This window comes from Lynx canadensis, chromosome E1 (genome assembly GCF_007474595.2).
Source record: "Lynx canadensis isolate LIC74 chromosome E1, mLynCan4.pri.v2, whole genome shotgun sequence".
NCBI lineage: Eukaryota > Metazoa > Chordata > Mammalia > Carnivora > Felidae > Lynx > Lynx canadensis.
In genome coordinates, this window is record NC_044316.2 from 49,516,084 (window position 1) to 49,537,659 (window position 21,576).

General features: G+C 37.3%; 1 protein-coding gene across 1 annotated transcript in view; it reads right to left on the minus strand.

Annotated features, from left to right (window-relative positions):
- Positions 1–2,125: 2,125 nt before the first annotated feature.
- ABCA5 (ATP binding cassette subfamily A member 5) overlaps positions 2,126–21,576 on the minus strand; it is a 74,998-nt gene continuing 55,547 nt past the window's right edge. Inside the window, exons 24-39 of the mRNA XM_030295096.1 lie at positions 20,116–20,286; positions 18,269–18,382; positions 17,737–17,871; positions 16,184–16,258; positions 15,349–15,440; positions 13,160–13,286; positions 12,734–12,851; positions 12,546–12,637; positions 11,367–11,542; positions 10,474–10,549; positions 10,254–10,348; positions 9,161–9,280; positions 7,878–8,027; positions 7,415–7,494; positions 6,321–6,376; positions 2,126–5,827 (exon numbers count right to left, since the gene is read on the minus strand). Of these exons, the coding sequence (XP_030150956.1) occupies positions 5,720–5,827; positions 6,321–6,376; positions 7,415–7,494; positions 7,878–8,027; positions 9,161–9,280; positions 10,254–10,348; positions 10,474–10,549; positions 11,367–11,542; positions 12,546–12,637; positions 12,734–12,851; positions 13,160–13,286; positions 15,349–15,440; positions 16,184–16,258; positions 17,737–17,871; positions 18,269–18,382; positions 20,116–20,286 (1,785 nt within the window). The 3' untranslated portion in view covers positions 2,126–5,719. The remainder of the gene's footprint in view (positions 5,828–6,320; positions 6,377–7,414; positions 7,495–7,877; positions 8,028–9,160; positions 9,281–10,253; positions 10,349–10,473; positions 10,550–11,366; positions 11,543–12,545; positions 12,638–12,733; positions 12,852–13,159; positions 13,287–15,348; positions 15,441–16,183; positions 16,259–17,736; positions 17,872–18,268; positions 18,383–20,115; positions 20,287–21,576) is intronic.

The window sequence follows — 21,576 nt, forward strand, 5'->3', positions numbered from 1 at the left end:
GATTACTTGGCCCTCCAGTGCCTCCCAACTATGCCACAGGTGCCGTGATGCTTTGGGTCTCTGTGTCAACTTCTATCCTGTGGCCAATACACCTTAAAATATTTGAGCACTCCCCCTTTTCCAGTGTAGTTACCTGGATTAATGGCCACAGATCCCTCTGGAGATCTAGGGGGATAGATACCATGTACACTTGCCATGATATTGCCACCTGGGTGCCCAGTAGTGTCGTGACTGCTGGCCGGCCATCAGCTCCCAGGACAGCCTCCACTAACTTCAGAACAACGTTGGTGTGCCCCTCACCAGCACATTCCCTGTTGCTTTCAGTTTCACCCTCTGCCATGTTCTTCAGTCTCGTAAACCTACTCAAGCATGCCCAGTTTTCTGAATCTTTTCACTCCTTTTCCATCACGCCCCATGGCTTCTTAACATTTAAATGTGACATCGTATGGGCCACTGCTTTTTTTTAACGTTTCTAGGAGCTATCTTAGCAGCATGTTCACCCCGCCTGGGGTTCTTGCCAGGGAGTCAAAAACTTTGCATGCCCCAACAGTGCTCCCAAGTAGTCTTTCTTATCTAACTTTACATTCAGCACCACTCCATCAAGTATCCTCAGAATCCAATCCAACGTACGCTCTCCTAGCTCCTGTGGGTTACGTGGCCAAGTACTATGGCTCCCGTGTGGCACTGCCCCTTTCCCCTCTCAGCAAGCCCAGCACAATCTGGCCAAGTAATTTTATGACTTAACCTTGTCAGTTGTAGTCAACAAAAAGAAAATATCAACTACATAATAATTACACAGGAAGAATAGTTTGGTGAAAAAACATTACTAGCCAATAAACAAGAGAATTAGCATTCAGTATTTTCTCTTACAACTATGTGAAAGACTTCATATTAATAGGTAAGAATTGGATAAACGGATCCAAAATAATGATGTCATCCTGTTAGTAAAGAACCACAAACCAAAAGGGAAAATAAAATGGCAACCCGAGTGAGGGATTCATTTAGCTAGTCTCTGAGAAGGGCACAGTACAGTCACAACATGGAACTTGAAAAATCCTATTATGAATTTCAGAGAAAACTAACGATAAAACTTAAGTGACATCTTATCTTAGAGAAAAATATTGGGTTGCAAAAACCTGAAACTTAGGGCACAGTTGAAAACTCAAGGTCAAAGCCTGAACATAAACAAAGGGCCACCTGGCCAGTTGCCGGCTTACTCTTTGAAGGTAGATCCAGATTTTATGCTCATACTAGCATTTAGTTGACTTCTAAATGGATAGCCCGTTATCCGTTCCAATCATTAAATGAGTAACCTAACCAGCATCCACATCTTAATTTCAAGTTATCAAGAGGTGAACTTTGGTGCCCTGAGACAGCCCTTTTATTGGTAAATGTGTAACCCTGGGCAGACACGTGTAGAGATGGTGGAAAAAAAATTACAAGTTATTGTGTTGATACTTTTTGGAATCCTGCATTTATTTATGTACGTGGGGGAACAAACCCAATCATGTGGTTTTGTGTATAGTGTCCATTTTTAAGATGCTTGAAATTAAGTTTATTTGCTTAATTTTAAAAAAGGTGATTAATTCGATTTGCAAGCTTAGGTTCTTGGGAAGAAGTTGTCCATTACATTTAAAATCTTATCTGTGTTTGGGAGAACCAAAGTTATTCAAAAATTCTTAGGAAACTGATAAATATATAAGCAGTGTCAAGTATGTGGGAATAACTCAGTCTGTTCAATGTAATAAAACATAAATGAAAGTGATTGCCTTGTATTTTTACAAAATAGGTTTGAGACAAAAAGATCTACAAGAATACCTAGTTTACACTTAAAATATGAATGTGAACTGAGGCGCCTGGGTGGTTCAATTGGTTAAGCGTCCAACTCTTAATCTCAGCTCAGGTCATGATCTCAAGGTTTTGTGAGTTCGAGCCTGTCAGGCTCTGTACCAACAGCACAGAGCCTGCTTGGGATTCTCTCTTCCTCTCTCTCTCTCTCTGCCCCTCCCCAGCTCACATACACACTCTCTCTCAAACATTAAAAAAATATATGAATGTGAATTAAAACACAAGTAACTGTCAATCTTCCTTCTGTACTTGAAAACTCCCAACAGATACTAAAAAAATAATTACTAACAACTTTAGTGCCAGTTTTTTTCCTTCATTTTTAATGAGTCGCTCATTCATTTATCAACACTAAATGACAAAAAATCCATTTTAGTATACAAAATGAAAGGTTATCTTAAATTTTCAGTTCTTAAAGCTTATTATTGATAGTATTTATTTTTCTTAAAGAGTAGCACTGAGAATTACATATATCACATCGTGAATAAAAAATAAGTAAACTTTTACCTTATAAGAATAGCTGATATAAAAATTATTCACCTGAGAATAAATTCTTTCATTGTATGTAACACGTTCTTTCAGGAGAGAAAATGAAAAGTTGGTATTAGCAACATTAAAAATACATTAAGGATAAGCATTCCTATTTTGCAAAAATTAATGCCTACTTAGGTATTATATGAAAATACAGTATAGTTTCATCAAATTCATAGTACAATCAGAATAAAATGTATGACCAACAGAACAACAATAAAAACAAGGACAACACTGACCCTAAGTAGACTTAATTGTGCTCCGATGAAAGTGTTAGTACCACTAGCAAAGCATTTGTGCTATTATATTATATGGGTATTGATCTTCCTCTACTGGACTGTATGACCTTACAGGGCCAAAATGGATGGTCATCCTTGTATCCAAAGAACCCACTGGCTTGAAAGACAGTCACTAAAATGTCTGTTGAATTAAATTACTCTAAAAATATTTTAATGATTAAAATTTAAGTACTGACTTAAGGCAGTTTGTGCCCATTTAAAAGAAAAATGTTAAAGAAAACCTACGGCTTTTGTTGTTCTCTACTGAAAACTGGAAAAAAAAAAAAAATCAAGAGCCCACAAAGTGAAACATAAAATACACTCATTGTAATGTTTTCACTGCTACCATCTGTTTAGTCCCTAACAGCTGCACACAGAGGTTTGCCTTATTAGTCGGTAAACAGAGTCACTCAGTGAAGTCCAGGGTTTACTTTAACATTTTATTGTAGATGGAAAGTATAAACTAGGTGATGCTGTTTTACCCAAATTTTGCCTAATGTATGTATTTATGCGCATGTGTTATTGGTATAGGAAAAAAATTTAGATCAGTAATTTAAGAATGTTCAAAAACACAAACGGTACACTAGAAAGAAAAACAGACTTCCTATTTAACTTTCTGTCTCCTTTTCTTCACCCCACTTACCCTGGCTTTCCTAAATATTAGTTAAATTCTACTTCTGGAATTTAAATAAAAACTTTAAAAAAATTATACTTTTGAATAGGGAAGATTTTACTACTGTGAAAAAGGGAAAACACTCCTACAAATAATTTAATTCATAACCAAAATATATTCACTCTGTGTAAAAAGTAAAAAATTAATTCGTGTCTTTTTGAGAAAATGCTTACAAGCGCACAACAGTAAAGTAACCCAACAAACGTAACAGATAAGAACTTGATTACAACTACTCAGCATAACCTCACCTCTCATTTTCCTTTCCATCAGTCACATATTCACAGATGCGAAGCAAACGTGACGAAATCAGTGTGCAGAAGGAGGTAATGCTCTATGTTGGCCACACTCCTTAAAATTACACACTTTCCTCAGTAGGGTCAGGTTCCAAGAAACTACCTTTTCAGTGACTGTCCTGGCAAACTGCAGATTGTTCTGTCTCTTGCATGGAGTTGAAGTGCTCCAGGCAACACGTAGCTACAAAAACATACCCCCAATAAAGAAGACCCTGGGTATTTATATCAACACTAGATACGAAAGGTATCTCCCCAAATTTACGGCACCATTTAGCGATGACTTGCTGAGAAAATGAAACGTGCTATTATCCACAAAAATAAAGATCTTCTTTCCAATGTGTGTTGAGCTGTATTCATCATGCAGGACTAAAGTTCAGTAAAAGTTACAACTTTTACTAAAGATGCAAAAGTGAGATCCTCAGGTGAAGAATCCAAACGCTTGGTATTATGAGGCAAGTGGCTGTCAGTTCCTGATAGAACATTAGAAGCTGGTGCCAACTAAATCTTACGCGGAGAGATAACTTCGTCGAGGGTTGTAAAATCCAAGCAGAGATCGTGAGACAGCCCATTGAGATCAGCGACAAGACCTCAGAGATAGCTTGAAACGCAGGCATCTTTAGGAATGTGTACAGCCAAACAGTAGGTAAAGTATCAGTCACGCACCTTGTGCTGAGAAAGGAACACTATTTTAAATCAGCTGCTAGAGCCTAAAACCACAGATGTCTTATGACACAGGAGTGTTAAAAGTTGATTAAGTTTACCTAAGTAAATAATTAATATTATTTCATTAAAGGGTCTGGCTATTTAAAGTAACTCAGTACCAAATTCTTCTGTCATGGCTGTTGATTTTTAAGATTCTCTGTAATGCAATAATCATACTCCCAATACATTTTTTAAATGTATTTAAGTTAATACTTTCATTCATCTGGTTGAAACAGAATATCAGCTAGTATTATTTATACTATATTATACCTAAAGTCCACACATGAGTTCTACAAGGAAGTATTTCCAAGATTATATTGACAATAACCTTACTTCAACTGATAGAGTGAAATTCTGGTTTCTCATTAAAGTAAATTATGCATAGTTTGCTTCTAATCCTTAACTTAATCCCCCAAAGTTTATTTATCTCCCACCAAAGTGGGAGAATCTGAGGTGAGGTACTAAATAAATCGATACAGATACACTTTAAAACTCTATAAAGGTTCAAATAATAAAGTTTACCAACAAAAATGATTACCCAACAAATTATTTTATTCTATAATAAAATAAAATGTGCCCTTTGAGAGAAAGCAGACCAAAAAATTTATATATGCCATGAGGGGTGCAGGGAAAGGTATGGCTGATTCTTCCAACTGTACAGATGATGTCGTTTCTAACTGGCATCAGTCTATTACATAATAAAATTCTAGACACAGCCTTCTTTTAATTACAACGAAAACCACTGGGAATTTTATTGTAAGCATTCAAATACCTGAAGCCCGATGTCTAACATCACCTAATAGAACGAGGTCTCATTTCCTTCAGATGGTGGATGAGTGCCACCTAGTGGAAGGCCCCTCTATCTGCATGGAGACTGCCTGATGTTTACTTAGCTTCCTGGGATGCCAACTTGCACTCAGTTTCTTTAGAAATTAAAAAGGAGAAGCAAGGAACTTCTGCTTTGTATCTTCTTTTTTGTAAATCATTTATGCATTAGTTTTTTATTTAGACTGGGATACTATATACTTACAGAAAAAGAGGGTATAAATTTAAAAATAAAGATAACTTACAAATAAAATTATTCTATCACTATTTCTTTAAATCATAAATTTAGAAGCACTGTTTTTTGAAAGGTAAAAAAGTAAATATCCAACCTCACATACAGACTGCAGTTCAACAGACTTCGTGTACAAACATGCAGTTTCAATAATTTATACACAAGTTTTATTTGAAGAAAAGCGAAGCACACAACCACAGCATTTCAATTAAGGAACTCAGGAAAATCTCAAGTGCTCCCATGGTTCTTCAGTCACCATTCAAATAATACACCCTTAAACCAAAGTTAAAAATAAAGTAAACAAGAAATAAATTCAGTAAGCAGACTGAACAATACATATTCAAAATACTACTCTGTCTTCCTGTGTTCTTTCCCACCACAGTGTGCTGTTTAAAGTTCCACAACTATTATCTTCTTCCTCTTGTTCTTTAGTGAGTTCTACAAAAACCTAAATGAAAGTAAATAAATGAATATGGTATTCTGTATCACAATCATCTCAAAGAATTTTTTAATTAAATCAGAAAGAGTATAAGGCTACATGCAAATACATTAACCATTCAAGATCAAGAGATATGTTGGTATATTACTTAAGCAGAATAACCTCCATTAATCACCTACAGAGATGAATGCTATGAGGACTAATAGATATTTTTGATTAATATATGAAAAATAATTTATAAATATTTAAGCAATGTAACTATAGATATAGGAAATACCATCAACAACACTCATTTTCTTCACTGAAGAAAAAATATTGAGCTGTTCAAAATAAGCAGATGGAGAACCTGGAGTTTTTTGAAATTATACAGTTTAGGTCTACCGTGTAATAATTTTGTCTCTGGCTCACACGCACCCTCCCCCTCTCCAATATAAATCTAAACAATTAGATATTAGACACCTTCTTCTATAAAAGAATTTTTAAAAATTTAACTTTATAGTACCTGTTCCAGTGTTGCTTGAGAAAAGCTATATTCTTCAATGGCAAAAGTATGTTTAGCTATTAAAATATGAAAATAATATTTTACTGATTAACATTTTAAAATAAAAACGGCAGTTACTACTAAGTGGTTAACCACCCGTTTAAAAAATTTTTTTCTGTCATCAACTCATTTAAATTTGAAGCTGCCAAAATACGTTCCTTTTCTCTCTGGTCTCCTCAGGCCCCCAGCTGGCCCGCAGCCCGAAGCACCACACCCGCGAGGTGACCTGCCTCGCTCACCTGCCTCTTCTAAGCAGCTTCTCCCTCACTATGCCTTTTCTCAGGCCTGCTCTGGAGCCCTGCTCTCTGGGCGCCCTGGGAACCTTTCGTTCCCCAATTTCCATCACAGCCTGTTCTGAACTTCGTGAACTAGACTCTGGTCACTGTTCCTATGTCCATATACTTTCTAATAGTTATTTCAGATCCTCTTGCAATCTGATCTACTACCAAATTTTCTGGTTTTCTTACTCATTCCTGTCGTGGAATTCTCCCCAAGCAGTACAGAGGTGGTTTCATAGTTTATACATTCCATAAAACAACCTGTACACGAATACCTGCCCCATCCAGGAGTTCACCTCTCTCCACTTGCTACCAGGATAGCTTCTTCCTACCAACCACTTATTTTTAAAAATGTCAAGTTTCAACAAGCTTCATTAAAGCTTTTAGGAATGTCCACATTCCTACGCTATGAATTTTCCTCTACTGTCTCCTGTTGCCACTGAAGCCTTGCTACCATTGCTACTTCTAAGGCCTGATACAAAGTGAGAATTCAGTGTTCTGGAATGAACCACTGAGTGCTAATTAAGCTAAACTTTCTCACAGATGCAATGTGAAAAACTGTAGTGATGTCAACTAAAACAGTAAAAGATTTACACTACGATATAGCTGATGTACCAAACCTCTACAGTGTTAGCATTTACCTACATCTTAAACTAATAAAGGGTTCATCTTTTTATTTACAATGGCTTCTATAATAAGCAGCCCCAATTTTCAAACTTTGTAAGTAAAATTCTTTTATGATTTGAAAGCTACCTTGCAATGTTTTTCAAATCTTACCTTCCTCCAGCTTAGAAAAAGACTGTGCAAGGGATGGAACATCTTCCTTAGGAATCTTATAAGCCAAAATAGAAGAAAAACTGAAAACAGATAAAATATAGAAAAATTTAAAAATGACGACTAATATGTTCTAAAGTTCAAGCTCTTTAAAGTGCAAAATCAAACTCCAATGATTTATTTTGATGCATATTTAGATAAACACTGTTTTAAATCTTAAAATATTTCCATGCAAAACAACTCTTTTATTACCACTGATATGAGAACTTCAAAAAGTTTAAATATTATTGAAAATTGCAAGATCTAATACTAAATTAGATATAAAACTGCAGTCATCACACTGCATGAATTCACTACTGGTGATAATAACAGACTTTTTTTTTCCCTAATCCTTAATACAATAGCCAAGTTTTAATGATTATTTATTGCTCTACAAAACAAACAAACAAATTTTAAAAATCTTTACCTCTCCTGACGGCTTGCATTTGGGAAAATATACTGAATTTCTCTTTGAAGGCGGTCTACTTCTAGGTTTTCCACCCATTCCTTTAACTTAATTTCCAAAAAGTAGCCTTTTCCAAATTTACTCTTCAGATGCTGGACGGTCCCAATACACCTACAGTTATTTTTAAAAGAAAACTCGGACTTAAGATGACTTGACAGTTTCAAAGTATGATTTCTCACTTAAAGGATGATTTAAATTAAATGTTTATAATGGAATACTTTTAGATTTATAGACAAGTTGCAAATATAATACAGTCTCCATACACCCCTCATCCAGTTTCAATTTCCTTAATATTATGATCTTGTATTACCATGGCACATTTGTCAAAATTAAGAAACCAATATTGGTTAATATTACTATTAACTTTATATTTGATTTTATTTGGATTTCACCCGTTTTTCCACTCATGTCCTTTTTTCTGTTCTAGGATCTATCCAGGATACACACTGCACTTAGTTATCATGTCTCCTTAGACCCCACTGGTCTGTGACTTTCTTAATCTTTCCTTCTTTTTCACCTTTGACAGTTTTGAGATTGGTCAAGTGTTTTGGTAGAATGCCTCTCAACTGGGAATAGTATGATTATTTTTCTCAGAATTAGACAGGAGTTACGGGTTTTTGGAGAAAATGCCGAGGAGCAGGAGTACCTTTCTTACCACATCATATCAGGGGTACATGATTGCCACGCGACACTGCTCTACTGTGTGGTTACCACCATCCCCTTCCCGTACGTTAGAAGAGACTGGTTAGATCACACTACTCTTGGGAGGTGGAAGACTGAGATCCGCTTCCTGGAGAGGGCAGTATCTCCATATACTGTTTAGAATCTTTTTGTAAGGAAAATTTGCTCTCTTCCCACATTAATTCATTTATTCAGCCACTTATTTATAGGAGTATCAACATGAATTATACATGCATTTATTTATTTAATATTTTTTATAAGTGTATTTATTTATACTTTGGGTTACAACCCAATACAATGCCTAGCAATCTTTTAAAATAACAGATATCATGCATGAAAAATAACACTCCAAGTTGCTGAATCATTAAGCCAATTACATATGCAAAGTAGTCATTTTTTGGAAATAAACCAACATATTTTCAAGTAATTCTATAGAAAGCTAACTGATTCAAAAACTCAAATAAGGATACTTTTCTTGGCATTTACATTTATTATCGTAAGTTTCTGAAACGGTTATGCAAAACCTACCCCCCACCCAAATGGCATGCGCTTCAGACATTTACCGTAACTGCCCAGATACCATGACAGCCACTCGGTCACAGACAGCCTCTGCTTCCTCCATATAATGAGTGGTCAGAATAGCAGCCCGCTTTTTGTTTTTAAATGCAGTTCGAATTGCTCGCCTATAAAACATAAGTAAAATAAACAGAGAAAAGCAACTGAATGCTAATGAAAATCCAACTCTCTGGTTAATTAGAATTTATCAAATATCAACTGCTGCAGTTAATATACACTGCCCAACTACGATTCTTCTAATTTATTTTCCTTTATTTTGGAAAGTTTGACAAATAAACAGAAACTCCATGATTTCAAATATTTCTCTGCATTAAAAAATAAATTATAAAATTTGATGCTTTTTCACATTTTAACAAAAATTGCCATAGAATCATAGGGAAAACTTAATATGCATCTCTACACCAAACCTCACATTTTATAGACATGGAAATCTAGGCTCAAAAAGTTGGCCAACTAATTAGCACTATGAATTCCTAAGAGTTCCAACATAAATTCAAGCCAATGTTATTATGAGAATTATAATTTATATGTTAAATGACTAGGAAAAAAATCTTCTAAAGGCTATTCAGAAAGCAGTACTCTTTATTTGAATAATTACCCATATACTCATTTTTGTTCTGGAATAAATAAAATATTACTAATATTTCATGAAAGTATGAAGTATGATAAAGTTTAAAAGTTCATGGGATTCTCCAGAAATCAAAATATTCAATTTTTAATTATCATTTTGCCATTTGCATAGGATTTTAACTCAGTGTGAATATGTATATATAAATAACACAAAACCATTAATTATAATATTCTTTTACTCCAAAGTATGATACAGTGTAATGCGTCCCCAGTGTCTTTATTAGTTTTCTTTATTTTTGAGAGGCAGAGAGAGAGACAGAGCGTGAGTGGGGGAGGGGCAGAGAGAGAGGGAGACACAGAATCTGAAGCAGCCTCCAGGCTCTGAGCACAGAGCCCAACGCGGGGCCAAACTCACAAACTGTGAGATCATGACCTGAGCTGAAGTCGGATGCTCAACCAACCGAGCCACCCAGACGCCCCTGTCCCGAGTGTCTCTAATGTCATACTCACCACATGTGCTGTTTGGCTTTAGGGTCCATACCCGTAGATGGTTCATCTAGCAGAGTAATGGGAGGGTTCCCCAGCATACTCAGGGCAAAACACAACTAGATAGAAAGGAAAGAGGGGGAGGGGGACTAATAAGCCTTCACATAAGAAATTTGATCAAGACAGTATCAGGCTCTAAACTGATCAATAAAACACACACATATCTGTTGTTCAATAAAAGTACCTTTCGCTTGATTCCTGCAGGCAGTTTCTTTACAGTTTTCTGAAGATGTTCTTTTAAATCAAGTGCATTCGTTATCCTGCAAAACAGGTAATACAAAATGAGTGTATTATCAGTCATTGTTTGTGATCATTCACAGTCTTTTTTCTAGAACACTCAGTTGAAGGGGTGCCTGAGTGGCTCAGGAGGTTGAGCACCTGGCTCTTGATTCAAGTGATGATTTCACAGTTTGTGGGATCAAGCCCCACATCCGGCTCTGCTTGGGATCCTTTCTCTCCCTAGCTCTCTGCCCCTCCCCCACTCATGTGCATGCACACACACACGTGTTCTCTCTCTCAAACACAGATAAACATTAAAAACAAACAAACAAAAAGAACACTCAGCTGAAGCTTACTATATAATTAGACCTCTAATTTACATCATTTTAAACAAATTACTATCTTGACAAAAAGGTTCACTTTAAAATAAGTTTTGGGGCATCTAGGTAGCTCAGTTGCTTAAACATCTAACTTTGGCTCAGGTCACGATCTCACAGTTCGTGAATTTAAGCCCCACATCAAGCTCTCTGCTATCAGCACAGAGCCTGCTTGGATCCTCTGTCCCCCTCTCTCTGCCTTCCCCCATTTGTGCACGAATGTGCTTTCTCTCAAAATAAACATTAAAAAAATCTAATTAAAATAAGTTTCATGACATTTATAGGCACATTCGTTCTGTAATGAGAAACAGAAAAATTACCTTTTTATTTTCATAACTATCATAATTCTGTAAAGAATATATGAAAAAGTAATGACCATTTTCAATGAAAAGTATGATCCACAAAAATGTCTTTAAAAATTAAACTTTTAAAATGTGAACTGTACACCTTTCTCTGGGTAATAAAAAGTTTCCAATTTTACCGATTTATGATTTCTTTCACGTCACTCGTGCTCATTCCTTTTACAGCTCCGTAAATTTCAAAATGTTCCTGCAATGTAATGTCTGGCCACAGTGGGTTTATCTGAGGACAGTATCCCATATACTTAATGGAATCATCATCTTCAGTTGGGTCTGAAGAATAATCTCCTAGAAATACCTACAGAAATACAAACCAATTTTAAATAACTTTTTGCTTAATTTACATTGTAAAGGAATTGGTAGGTGAATTAATTCAAACTCCTTCCTAGAATCACGGTAATAGTAAGTCAAATTTTTATTCCTTCTGATGGCGAAAGGACATACATAGCTAAGTCAGAGTTCAGTGACATGGCCCAATGGGGCGATTAGCTTGACTGATGGGGTACCTGGGTGACTCAGTCAGTTATGCGTCCGACTTCGGCTCAGGTCATGATTTCACAGTTTGTGACTTGGAGCTCTGCATCAGGCTCTGTGCTGAGAGCTCAGAGCCTGGAGCCTGCTTCAGATTCTATGTCTCCTTTTCTCTCTGACCCTCCCCCAGTTGTGCTCTGTCTCTGTCTCTCAAAAATAAATAAATGTAAAAAAAAAAATTAAAAAGAAGCAGGAATGCGGCTTGATTGAAAAGGTAAACTCCAATTGTAACTAGGATGATCAAGGGACCTCACTGGAAGGTGACCTCTGAGCCATGGAGGTAAGCAAATTTCACTGTTTGGATTTCTTCTGGGTAAGGAATACCCAATATAAGGAACCGCTAGAGCAAAAACCCAAAGAAAAGGGTATGCCTGGCATTTTCCAGGATATCAATGGGCCAGAGCAGAAGACAGGATCAGACAGTGTTGTGGTTTCCACAAAGTGGTGATAGGCTACAATCAAAGGCTAACTGATGGCAGGGTCAATATTAGCTCCTAAATCTCCTGAAGTTAGTAAGATGGCCTTCCACTAAATTGGTGGACAAATCCCCCACGCAAGTAATAATCATAAAAGCAAAAATAACATCTGTGCGTGTATCTGCATGTGTGAAAATTTTACGTTATTTTCAAAGATAACCAAAAATATTATAATTTGATCAAGTTATATTAAAAAATTACTACTGAAAACATTAGATCCTAGTCTGTCATTAAGAAACTTACTGTAATTAAAAACGTAAATCATAGCATCTCCCACACCCTCATATACCGTACCTGGCCTGAAGTTGGTTCAATGTCACCAACCAGAATATTGATAATTGTGCTTTTGCCCGCACCGTTTGGACCCAGTAGCCCCAAGATCTCTCCTAAAGAAATTGAAAGAAAAATCATTATGTGTAAGTCAGACTAAAAATCGAAATTACTCTTCTGGAAAAATTACTAAAGAAAAAACAAATACCAACCTTTTTTCACACAGAAAGAGACATATTTAGTTGCTACTTTCTTTACTTTTCTTGTAAGAAGAAAATCTTTCTTGTCATCATACTCTTTATGCAAACAGCTGACCATAATGGCTGGTTTCTAATAAGGGAAATAGGATTTAAAAAAAGAATAATGTATCAGATACCTATCAAGAAATGACAAGCTGTCCACAATTCATGTCCACGTATCATAAGAACTATAGTTGCTAATAAGGGGCATTATATAAGTAAATACCCATTTGTGACTAAAATATGGACTTATTCAAAAGTAAGTAGACAAAAGTATTTTTTCAAAGCAAAGACTTTTTCATATAGATTCATATGAAAAGTATTCTTCAGGTTAATTCCTACACAAGAGAAACTGATCACTGCACATTTAGTAAGACTTGGCGATACAGACTGAATTACCTCCTCACAACACTGGCAACTCATTAGCTCTTTGACCTTCAGTCTTTCAGCTTTGACATCTTCATCTTCATCCTCATTGTTTGGTGGTTCTGGAGACTTCCTATTTTTGGACTTTGTTGAAAGGGTCCTAAACACATAAAGACAGTGGTTTTTCAAATAATTAAAATAGCAAGACATTCTAGCACTCCATGGAGAAAAGACTGAAAAAATACACCAACATGAGATGAGTGGTTCTCTCTGAAAGGTGAAGTCACAGAACTAGTTTCACTCACTGAAACCGTCTGGATGATGTCGTCTAAACTCATTCATTTCTTCAACAATATTATTTATGATCAGTATGTGTCAGGCACTATTTCACACAAAGATAAAGAAACTAAAAAAAGGATGTATCCATCCCTCGAAGATTTTACAGCCTGGCTGTAAATGACATGACCCGGGCAGAGCAGATGTGGAGGGCTGAATTCAGAACTCATAGAAACATCAGAAAGGTAGGCAGAGAAAAAAGTGCTTCCAAGGAAGTTTTGAAGAATAAGAGAGGTAAAGAGGGAAACAGGAGTTGACATTATGGAAAACAGAGGAACAAGAGAAAAGCATAAGGAGGAAGAAGTCAATCATACTAAAGCAACAGATTAGCTGAATAAGTGCAGCCTACTTGATGATACACAGAGGAAGTCATTAGTTACCTTGCTGAAAACAGAATCAGCAGAGGATCAAGCGCAGAACCAGATTACAGGAGTTAAGAAGTGAAAGGGAGGTGAGGAGCTGGAGGTGGAAGTTTCTCAGCTATGAAAGTTAACAGACAGGGGACAAGAGCTAGAGGGATACAGGTTTAAATGAGATTTGTGAGTTCTGATTTCTATTACTTTGTTTTATGGGAGAAAGGTGACTGGCCCCCTCCCCCCAAAAACCCTATTTAGATCCAAAAGGGAAAGACACAGAAAGAGAAAATAAATTGGACAGAGCAACATCTTTAAGGAGACACAATAACAAAGGCATGAATAACAGGAGAGGTACTTCTCTCTCTGGGACCAGGAAAAGGCAAAGGTGATGTAAGTGTGTAAAAATTTATAATTTATAATTAAGTGAGACGGCAAGATCATCCACTGAGAAGTAGAAAATGAAGTGAGAAGGACTGGAGAATTTGAGGACTACAAAGAAGGCTTGGGCTAACGATCGAAAAGTGGTAGGAAGAAAATGGGATAACTCGTGTTAAAACAAAGCTGAGTCTACATGGGATAAACGTGGTGTTAGCAAGCTGCACTTTTATGTCAATTTTCTCCAGCCTGTAATTAGACTTACCAAAAGTTATGATTTTTCGCGGATGGGTGAAAGAGATACAGAAGTGGAATACAGGGTGCTGAAAAAGGGTGAAAAAGGGTGAGAAGGATGAAGCCGAACAGAGAAAAGGTGGAAAAGGCGATTAGCGGAAACATTTGAAGAACAGAAAAAACTCAGGGGCAGAGACCACAGCAGAAAAGTTCAGTGAGACTAACAAAACAAAAAGGCCGGGAAGATGAAGTGTTCCTGGAAGCATGGGACACAGAGGAGGTGAAGCGCGGTGATGGCAGGGCTCCGACCCAAATCAACACGGGACACGCAAAGTCACGAGCATGGAGAAAGTCAGAAACTGAGGATGTTACAAAGGTTCTCTCTGCGGACGCTGATTCTCCCCCAAGACGACAGAAGGAGTAAGAACAAAGAGAAAGGAGAGCCAGATGCTAAGTCCTCAGTGGATGTGGGGAGTAGCCAGTGGTTAACAAGGACATTCACAGCAGCACTGTTCGTGATGGCCAAGAGGTGGAAACGACTCAAACGTCCATCAACTGACGAACAGAGAAGTAAAGAGCGGTATCTCCATACAATGTAATACTAAGAAAAGAAAACTGTAACAAAGTACTGCTACACGCTTCAACTTGGATGAACCTTCAAAACGTTACGGTAGGAGTAAAAAAAGCCAGACAAAAAGACGATCCCATACAATTCCATTCATACGAGCGCTGAGCACTGGCAAATCTGCAACAACTAGATTAGTGGACTGTGGTTATACGTGGCTGGGTGGCATGTGGGAGACGGGCCAGTGAGGACTATAAGGATTTTGGGGGGAGTGAAGGAAATTACCTAAAACTAGATCATACACTATGTAAATACCCTAAAAAACATTAAAACTTAAAAAAAAAAAAATCACTGACCTGAAAAAGGGATCCTTTCGTATCGACCTGCCTCCGTATTTTTTCTCGTAGTACTGTAAGAGGAAAATCCACAGTACGCACTGCAGGTAAGGCTGAAAGGAGAACACATAACAGCTAGTGACTGAATCTTTTTGTTTCCCTGGATCAACAGAACAAAGACCACACACATCAGGTTCCTTACCATCACCACAATAATTAATCACACGTCGTATGAGTTAAGAATAAACTTTAAGATTTCAAGGTAGAGTTTTAGCAAAATAATCCTTCACATATTTTTCTGCCTCTGTAAAGTTCACTGGCTGTCAGCTTCATAAAATATAATCAAAGGAAAAGAGGTTGGTTGCATTTCTGAAGAAGCCAGAATTATAATTAAATAAAATTAATAACATGAAAGAGACAAGTATATTACAACGGACACTTTCAGGGGCGCCTGGGTGGCTCAGTCGGTTAAGCGTCCGACTTTGGCTCAAGTCACGGTCTCGTGGCCCATGGGCTGGAGCCCCGCGTCGGACTCTGTGCTGAAGGCTCGGAGCCTGGAGCCTGCTTCGGATTCTGCGTCTCCCTCTGTCTCTCTGCCCCTCCCCCGCTCACGCTCGCACGCGCATTCTCTCTCTGTCTCTCAAAAATAAATAAACATTCAAAAAACTAAAATGGACATAGTCAGTAAATCTATTACCACTGAAATGTACATTGACTACCGTTAACTGACACAGTTGACTCTCTGATGTACCTTCACTGTTATACAAAGGGATAGAAACTAAAAAGAGAGTTACACACATACAACCAAACTGCTCTTAAGGTAACATGTTAACCCAACATTTTTGGTATTTCTTACCGATATAACTGCCACCAAAAGTCTATCCCATGGGTTATACGTGTCCTCGTTTTTTCGAATATTCTTCCAAGAAATCTAAGACAAAAAGTTTTGAAAATTTTTATGCTGCTGTGATAGGATGATATAATGGTATTTGGTTTTTGACCTGGTTCCAGGACAGAGCTTTTAACCCCCTGGGAATTTTCTGGTTTACAGAGGTGAAGGGAGCATCTTTTGTTATCTAAAATAAGCCCCTTTCAACCCAAGCTGAGTCTCTGTTACTCAGGTGACTTGGAGGATGGTGCTGGTTTCCAGGGAAACCAACCAAGTGATTACAAGGTGGGACCTTTCAGACTCATCCACTGATCACAAGGGGAGAGGGGCTTGAAGACTGATCAACTCACTGTGCCTCAGTAATGAAACCTCCATAAAAATCTCCATAAACACAGGGCTGGGAGAGCTTCCAGACTGGTGAATGCATCCACACCCTTGGAGGGCAGCAAGCTCCAAACTCCATGGGGACTAAAGCTTCAGTAGTTGGGACCCTTCTGGACTATGCCCCCCATAACTCTTAATTATTCATTTGTATATTCACTATAATAAACTGATTAATAGTACAGAAAGTGTTTCCCTAACTTCTATAAACCATTATGGCAAATTACTGAACCTGTGAAGGGGTCACAGGAACACTGGATTTGCAGCCACATCACAACCTGCAGACCCACTATTCAGATCTGGCATCTGAAAAACGGGGGGCAAGCTTGTGGGGCTGAGTCCTTAACCCTGAACACAGCCCCGAGTCTGCACTACCTCCAGGTGGTTAAGTGTAGAACTGCTTTATGTGGGAAAAACTCACGCATTTGTTAGAAATGTTGTAAGTTTTCTTTTAGCTGCAACATGTAGGAATATTTAGATTAAAATGCGTTTTGTTCGGTGACGTGTATTCTCTATGTTAGCTATTAGTATTAACAGCTATGCTTTCTACTTAGATTACAATCCTCCCCATGCCCAAAATATTTCTATCTGGGGATGTATAAATTAAACATATTAAACTGAAGCAAAAAAGAAAGTGGAGGGGGGGTTAGTGAGTAGAATTAGTCAGCAATCATCCCAAATCAGTAATTTGTCAATTTTTTTCTAATCACATGGAATTTTTCCAATTATCCAGGTTTAATAAAAGTAATTTTTTTTCTTTGAAAAAAAAGTCTCTTACACTTTATTTTCTCTCATCCCTTTATAGTACAATACATTATTTAATCCTTGACAAACTCCCCCAAAACATACTGACTGAAGTCAGGTCATACTTCGAATTTATGTCCATCTTTTTGGGAATCAAAGAACAGGGAATGGACACCATACTCCTTGTCCTTTGAGACTTACAGCTTAAAGACATGCTTGAAAAGATTTCACAGTAAACTTAAACTGCTGCTTAATAATATTCAAATCAAGTAAATAGCAGCCAAACTGTTTTTTTTTTTTTTTTTTTTTTTAACTATATTCAGCACAAGAACTAAGATCTCAAAGATTAGGCAGTATTTATGCTTTTCAATTATTAAAACACCTAACAGACCTACCTTTATGAAACAAATCAGACAACCTAGAAGTGGATAGATTGGAATGGCCATACAAAAGGTATAATGGAGAACAGCCGTAACTGTGTATCCCATAAAGAACGTGATTTCGGTGACTGCAATGCAAGCCAATGCTGTCTAAAGAAAGACAATGAGAACACAAGTGAAAAAATGTTTAGCAATTTCATACAAACTCACTTGGAAGTGTGTGCCTCGGCATTTACTATGTCTTTAATCCTCTAATAAGACACGGAACCTGAGAGGATACTTGGCCAGGAGGCGTCAGTACACAGGGACCAGCTCTGTGCAGCTGGGATCCTTGCCACACAGCTCTTACATGCTTTCGGTCCCGTCCCTTCGTGGAATGGATGACGCACAAGACAAATATGTGAAAAGATGCCGGCGGCTAGCTAGCTAAGTCCGTACTCAGAAAATTCTGACACAGCAACATTATGAGTAAAATCTTGAAACAGTTCACAACTTTCAAACAAGTGCGGTCATACAAATAAGTGAAATAATACAAAACATGACTTACCACAGAATAAATAAATGACCAAAACTCTTTGGTATTCAAAATTTTTTTGAAAGTGAAAGAAGTAACATAGGTAAACAGAATGACTGATGGAACATAACCAATAAGGCAAAAAACCTGTAAAACAGAAACGTGTATTTTTATGTAAACATATGAAAAGCTAACAGTCCATATGATCTCAAACACCAGTCATATCAAATAGGTAAAAAAAATTTTTTAATGTTTTATTTATTTTTGAGTGAGAGAGACACAGAGCGTGAGCGGGGGGGGGGGGGGGGGGGGCCCGCAGAGAGAGAGGCATACACAGAATCTGAAGCAGATTCCAGGCTCCGAGCTGTCAGCATAGAGCCAGACGTGGGGCTTGAACTCACGAACCACGAGATCATGACCCGACCTGAAGTCAGAGCCCAACCAACTGAGCCACCCAGGTGCCCCAGACATCTCAAATATTAAGGAATGATTATTCTTCAAGTTTTATTCTCAACAAATCACTCCAAAAACTGAAATTGTGGTTACCTGAGAAATTACCATGCACACTTCTCCTAAATCAATAAAACTCATACTTTTAACTAATTGTAACACAATCCTGAATAAGTAATTCACACCAAACACTATTTGTAGTTCTCTTTTATGCCAAGAAAAATGCTATCTCTAATCATTTTATTATAAAAACAAGTATAATAGCTGGTTACTACTTTATCCTTCTCAATCAACTATGAACTACCATTTCTTTTTTTTTTTATTTTTATTTTTATTTTTTTAATTTTTTTTTTTTCAACGTTTATTTATTTTTGGGACAGAGAGAGACAGAACATGAACGGGGGAGGGGCAGAGAGAGAGGGAGACACAGAATCGGAAACAGGCTCCAGGCTCTGAGCCATCAGCCCAGAGCCCGACGCAGGGCTCGAACTCACGGACCGCGAGATCGTGACCTGGCTGAAGTCGGACGCTTAACCGACTGCGCCACCCAGGCGCCCCTGAACTACCATTTCAATATACAACATTCAATATTTTGTAAATGTTTAAAAAAAATTATTAATTTATAAGGCACAATTTAATATGTAAAGTCACTATAGCCTCTGGCAAAATTGATAAATTTACATTCAGCAACCCCAACCTTACTTCTGTTTTCCCTTCTTCCTAATCACTCATACAAAAGGGTCGAGCATCAGTCATGAACATGTGAACATGAATGGAAGCTATATTCTTCCTTAGTATTTTAAGCTGTATTTATAAATTTTTTTAATGTTTTTAATGTTTGTTTATTTTTGAGAGAGAGAGAGAGAGAGAGACAGAGAGCAAGAGGAGGAGGGGCACAGAAAGAGGGAGACACAGAATCCGAAGCAGGCTCCAGGCTCTGAGCTGTCAGCACAGAGCCCAATGCGAGGCTTGAACTCATGAACTGTGAGATCATGACCTGAGCCGAAGTCGGATGCTCAACTGACTGAGCCACCCAGGCGCCCCTAAGCTGAACTTTAAATTGTGGAATAAAAGAGTTTCTTTGTGAAATTATATTCAAGCAGAGAGACAAGGAGGGCATTTGAAAGAGGGACCGTTTAACTATTCCTGATTACACACCTAGCAGAGAGTCTACAGAAAAGACCACCTTAGTTTCAAGGAATTATTTTATAATAATAGTAAGCTGTGGTTTTCAAAAATCACTTACAGTAATATAAATTACATCATCAGTATCATACACAATAATTAAAACAAATATTGGTTCTATTTTCTATGAACAAAATTAATATCCAAATTACTCAACTAACCACCTGTCATGTTTATAAAGACTTAAGTTTCTTAAAATAACGTTTCATTTATAAATAGCATGAATATAACTGATGTTAACTTACCACAGAAAGGAACTTTATAGCATAAAAATATAATCCATAATGAAATGCAAATAAACTTCCTAGCATCAAAATAAGAACAAGAAAAAATATGGGGATATCAACAATAGCTTGTCCAATCCAATATGCAGACGGTAAAAGCCCTGAAAGTTTAAGTTGAGTATAAGCTTTGATCTACAAAAAAAAAAGAGGGGAGAGGGAAAACTGATTATAATTATAAACATGTTACAAACAAAAAACTCTAGCAAATTATTGTAGAACTCTTAATTTTACATCAACAAAACAAGTCACATTCCAGGTCTCTAGGTAATAAAAGCCTTCCTACAACTAAATATAAATTCCTTTATAGTCTTTAATCTGGTCCATTATTTCTCAGATGTAGCAATTTCGACAACAGTTTTCAGAATCAGAATACCGTAACACAAAACTAAAATAAAGCAAATGATGTCATGGGGATTATAGCGGCGCAAACAGTAAGTAGCCAAAACACTGTTGCTTTTAAAAATCTGTGGAAATAGATGGAAAGATATGTTTAAACAGAAAATGGATTCTCATTATTTACTTTTTAAAATTTTTTTTAAGTTTATTTGTTTATTTTGAGAGAGACAGAGAGCACGAGCAGGGCAAGGGAAGAGAGGGATGCAGACAGAGGATCCGAAGCAGGCTCCATGCTGACAACAGAGAGCCCGACCCGGGGCTTGAACCCACGAACCATGAGATCACGACCTGAGCTGAAGTCAGACGCTTAACCGACTCAGTCACCCAGGTGCCCCAGATTCTCATTTTTTAATATTACCTTCCATGATAACACTAATAAACTGCCAAGTGTCTTCTGGATTTACAGAAGGCTTTCAGCTTTAGTGGGAAGCTTTGTATTGATAATGCACTTAAGCCTTTTATAAACTCCCATGTAGTGCAAAAAGTAAGGTGTTATTACTACATTTTCACATATACAAACAGTAAACTTAAATGATTTGAGTTTCCCTAACTCTCTCATCCTCTCATTATTTAACTTGAAATTTTGAAAACCTTTTATAAATCCAAATACCTAACAATTTTATTCAGTTAATTTTTGACATCTGTAAATGCTTACACTCATAACAATGTATTATATGAAAGGGCTGGTCTTAGAGATAACAGAAGCACGGAATATAAAGTTTAGTTAAGACGGAGAGGAGGAACCGGGGCACCTGGGTGGCTCAGGTGGTTGAGCGTCCGACTCTTACCTTCGGCTCAGGTCATGATCTCATGATTTGTGAGTATGAGTGCAGAGCCTGCTTGGGACTCTCTCTCCCTCTCTCTTTACCCCTCCCCTGCTCGTGCTCTCTCTCTCTCTCTCTCTCCCTCTCTCTTTACCCCTCCCCTGCTCGTGCTCTCTCTCTCTCTCTCTCTCTCAAAATAAATAAACATAAAAAAAAAAAAGACGAAGAGGAGGAATGATAAAAACAAATGGACAACTTTTGT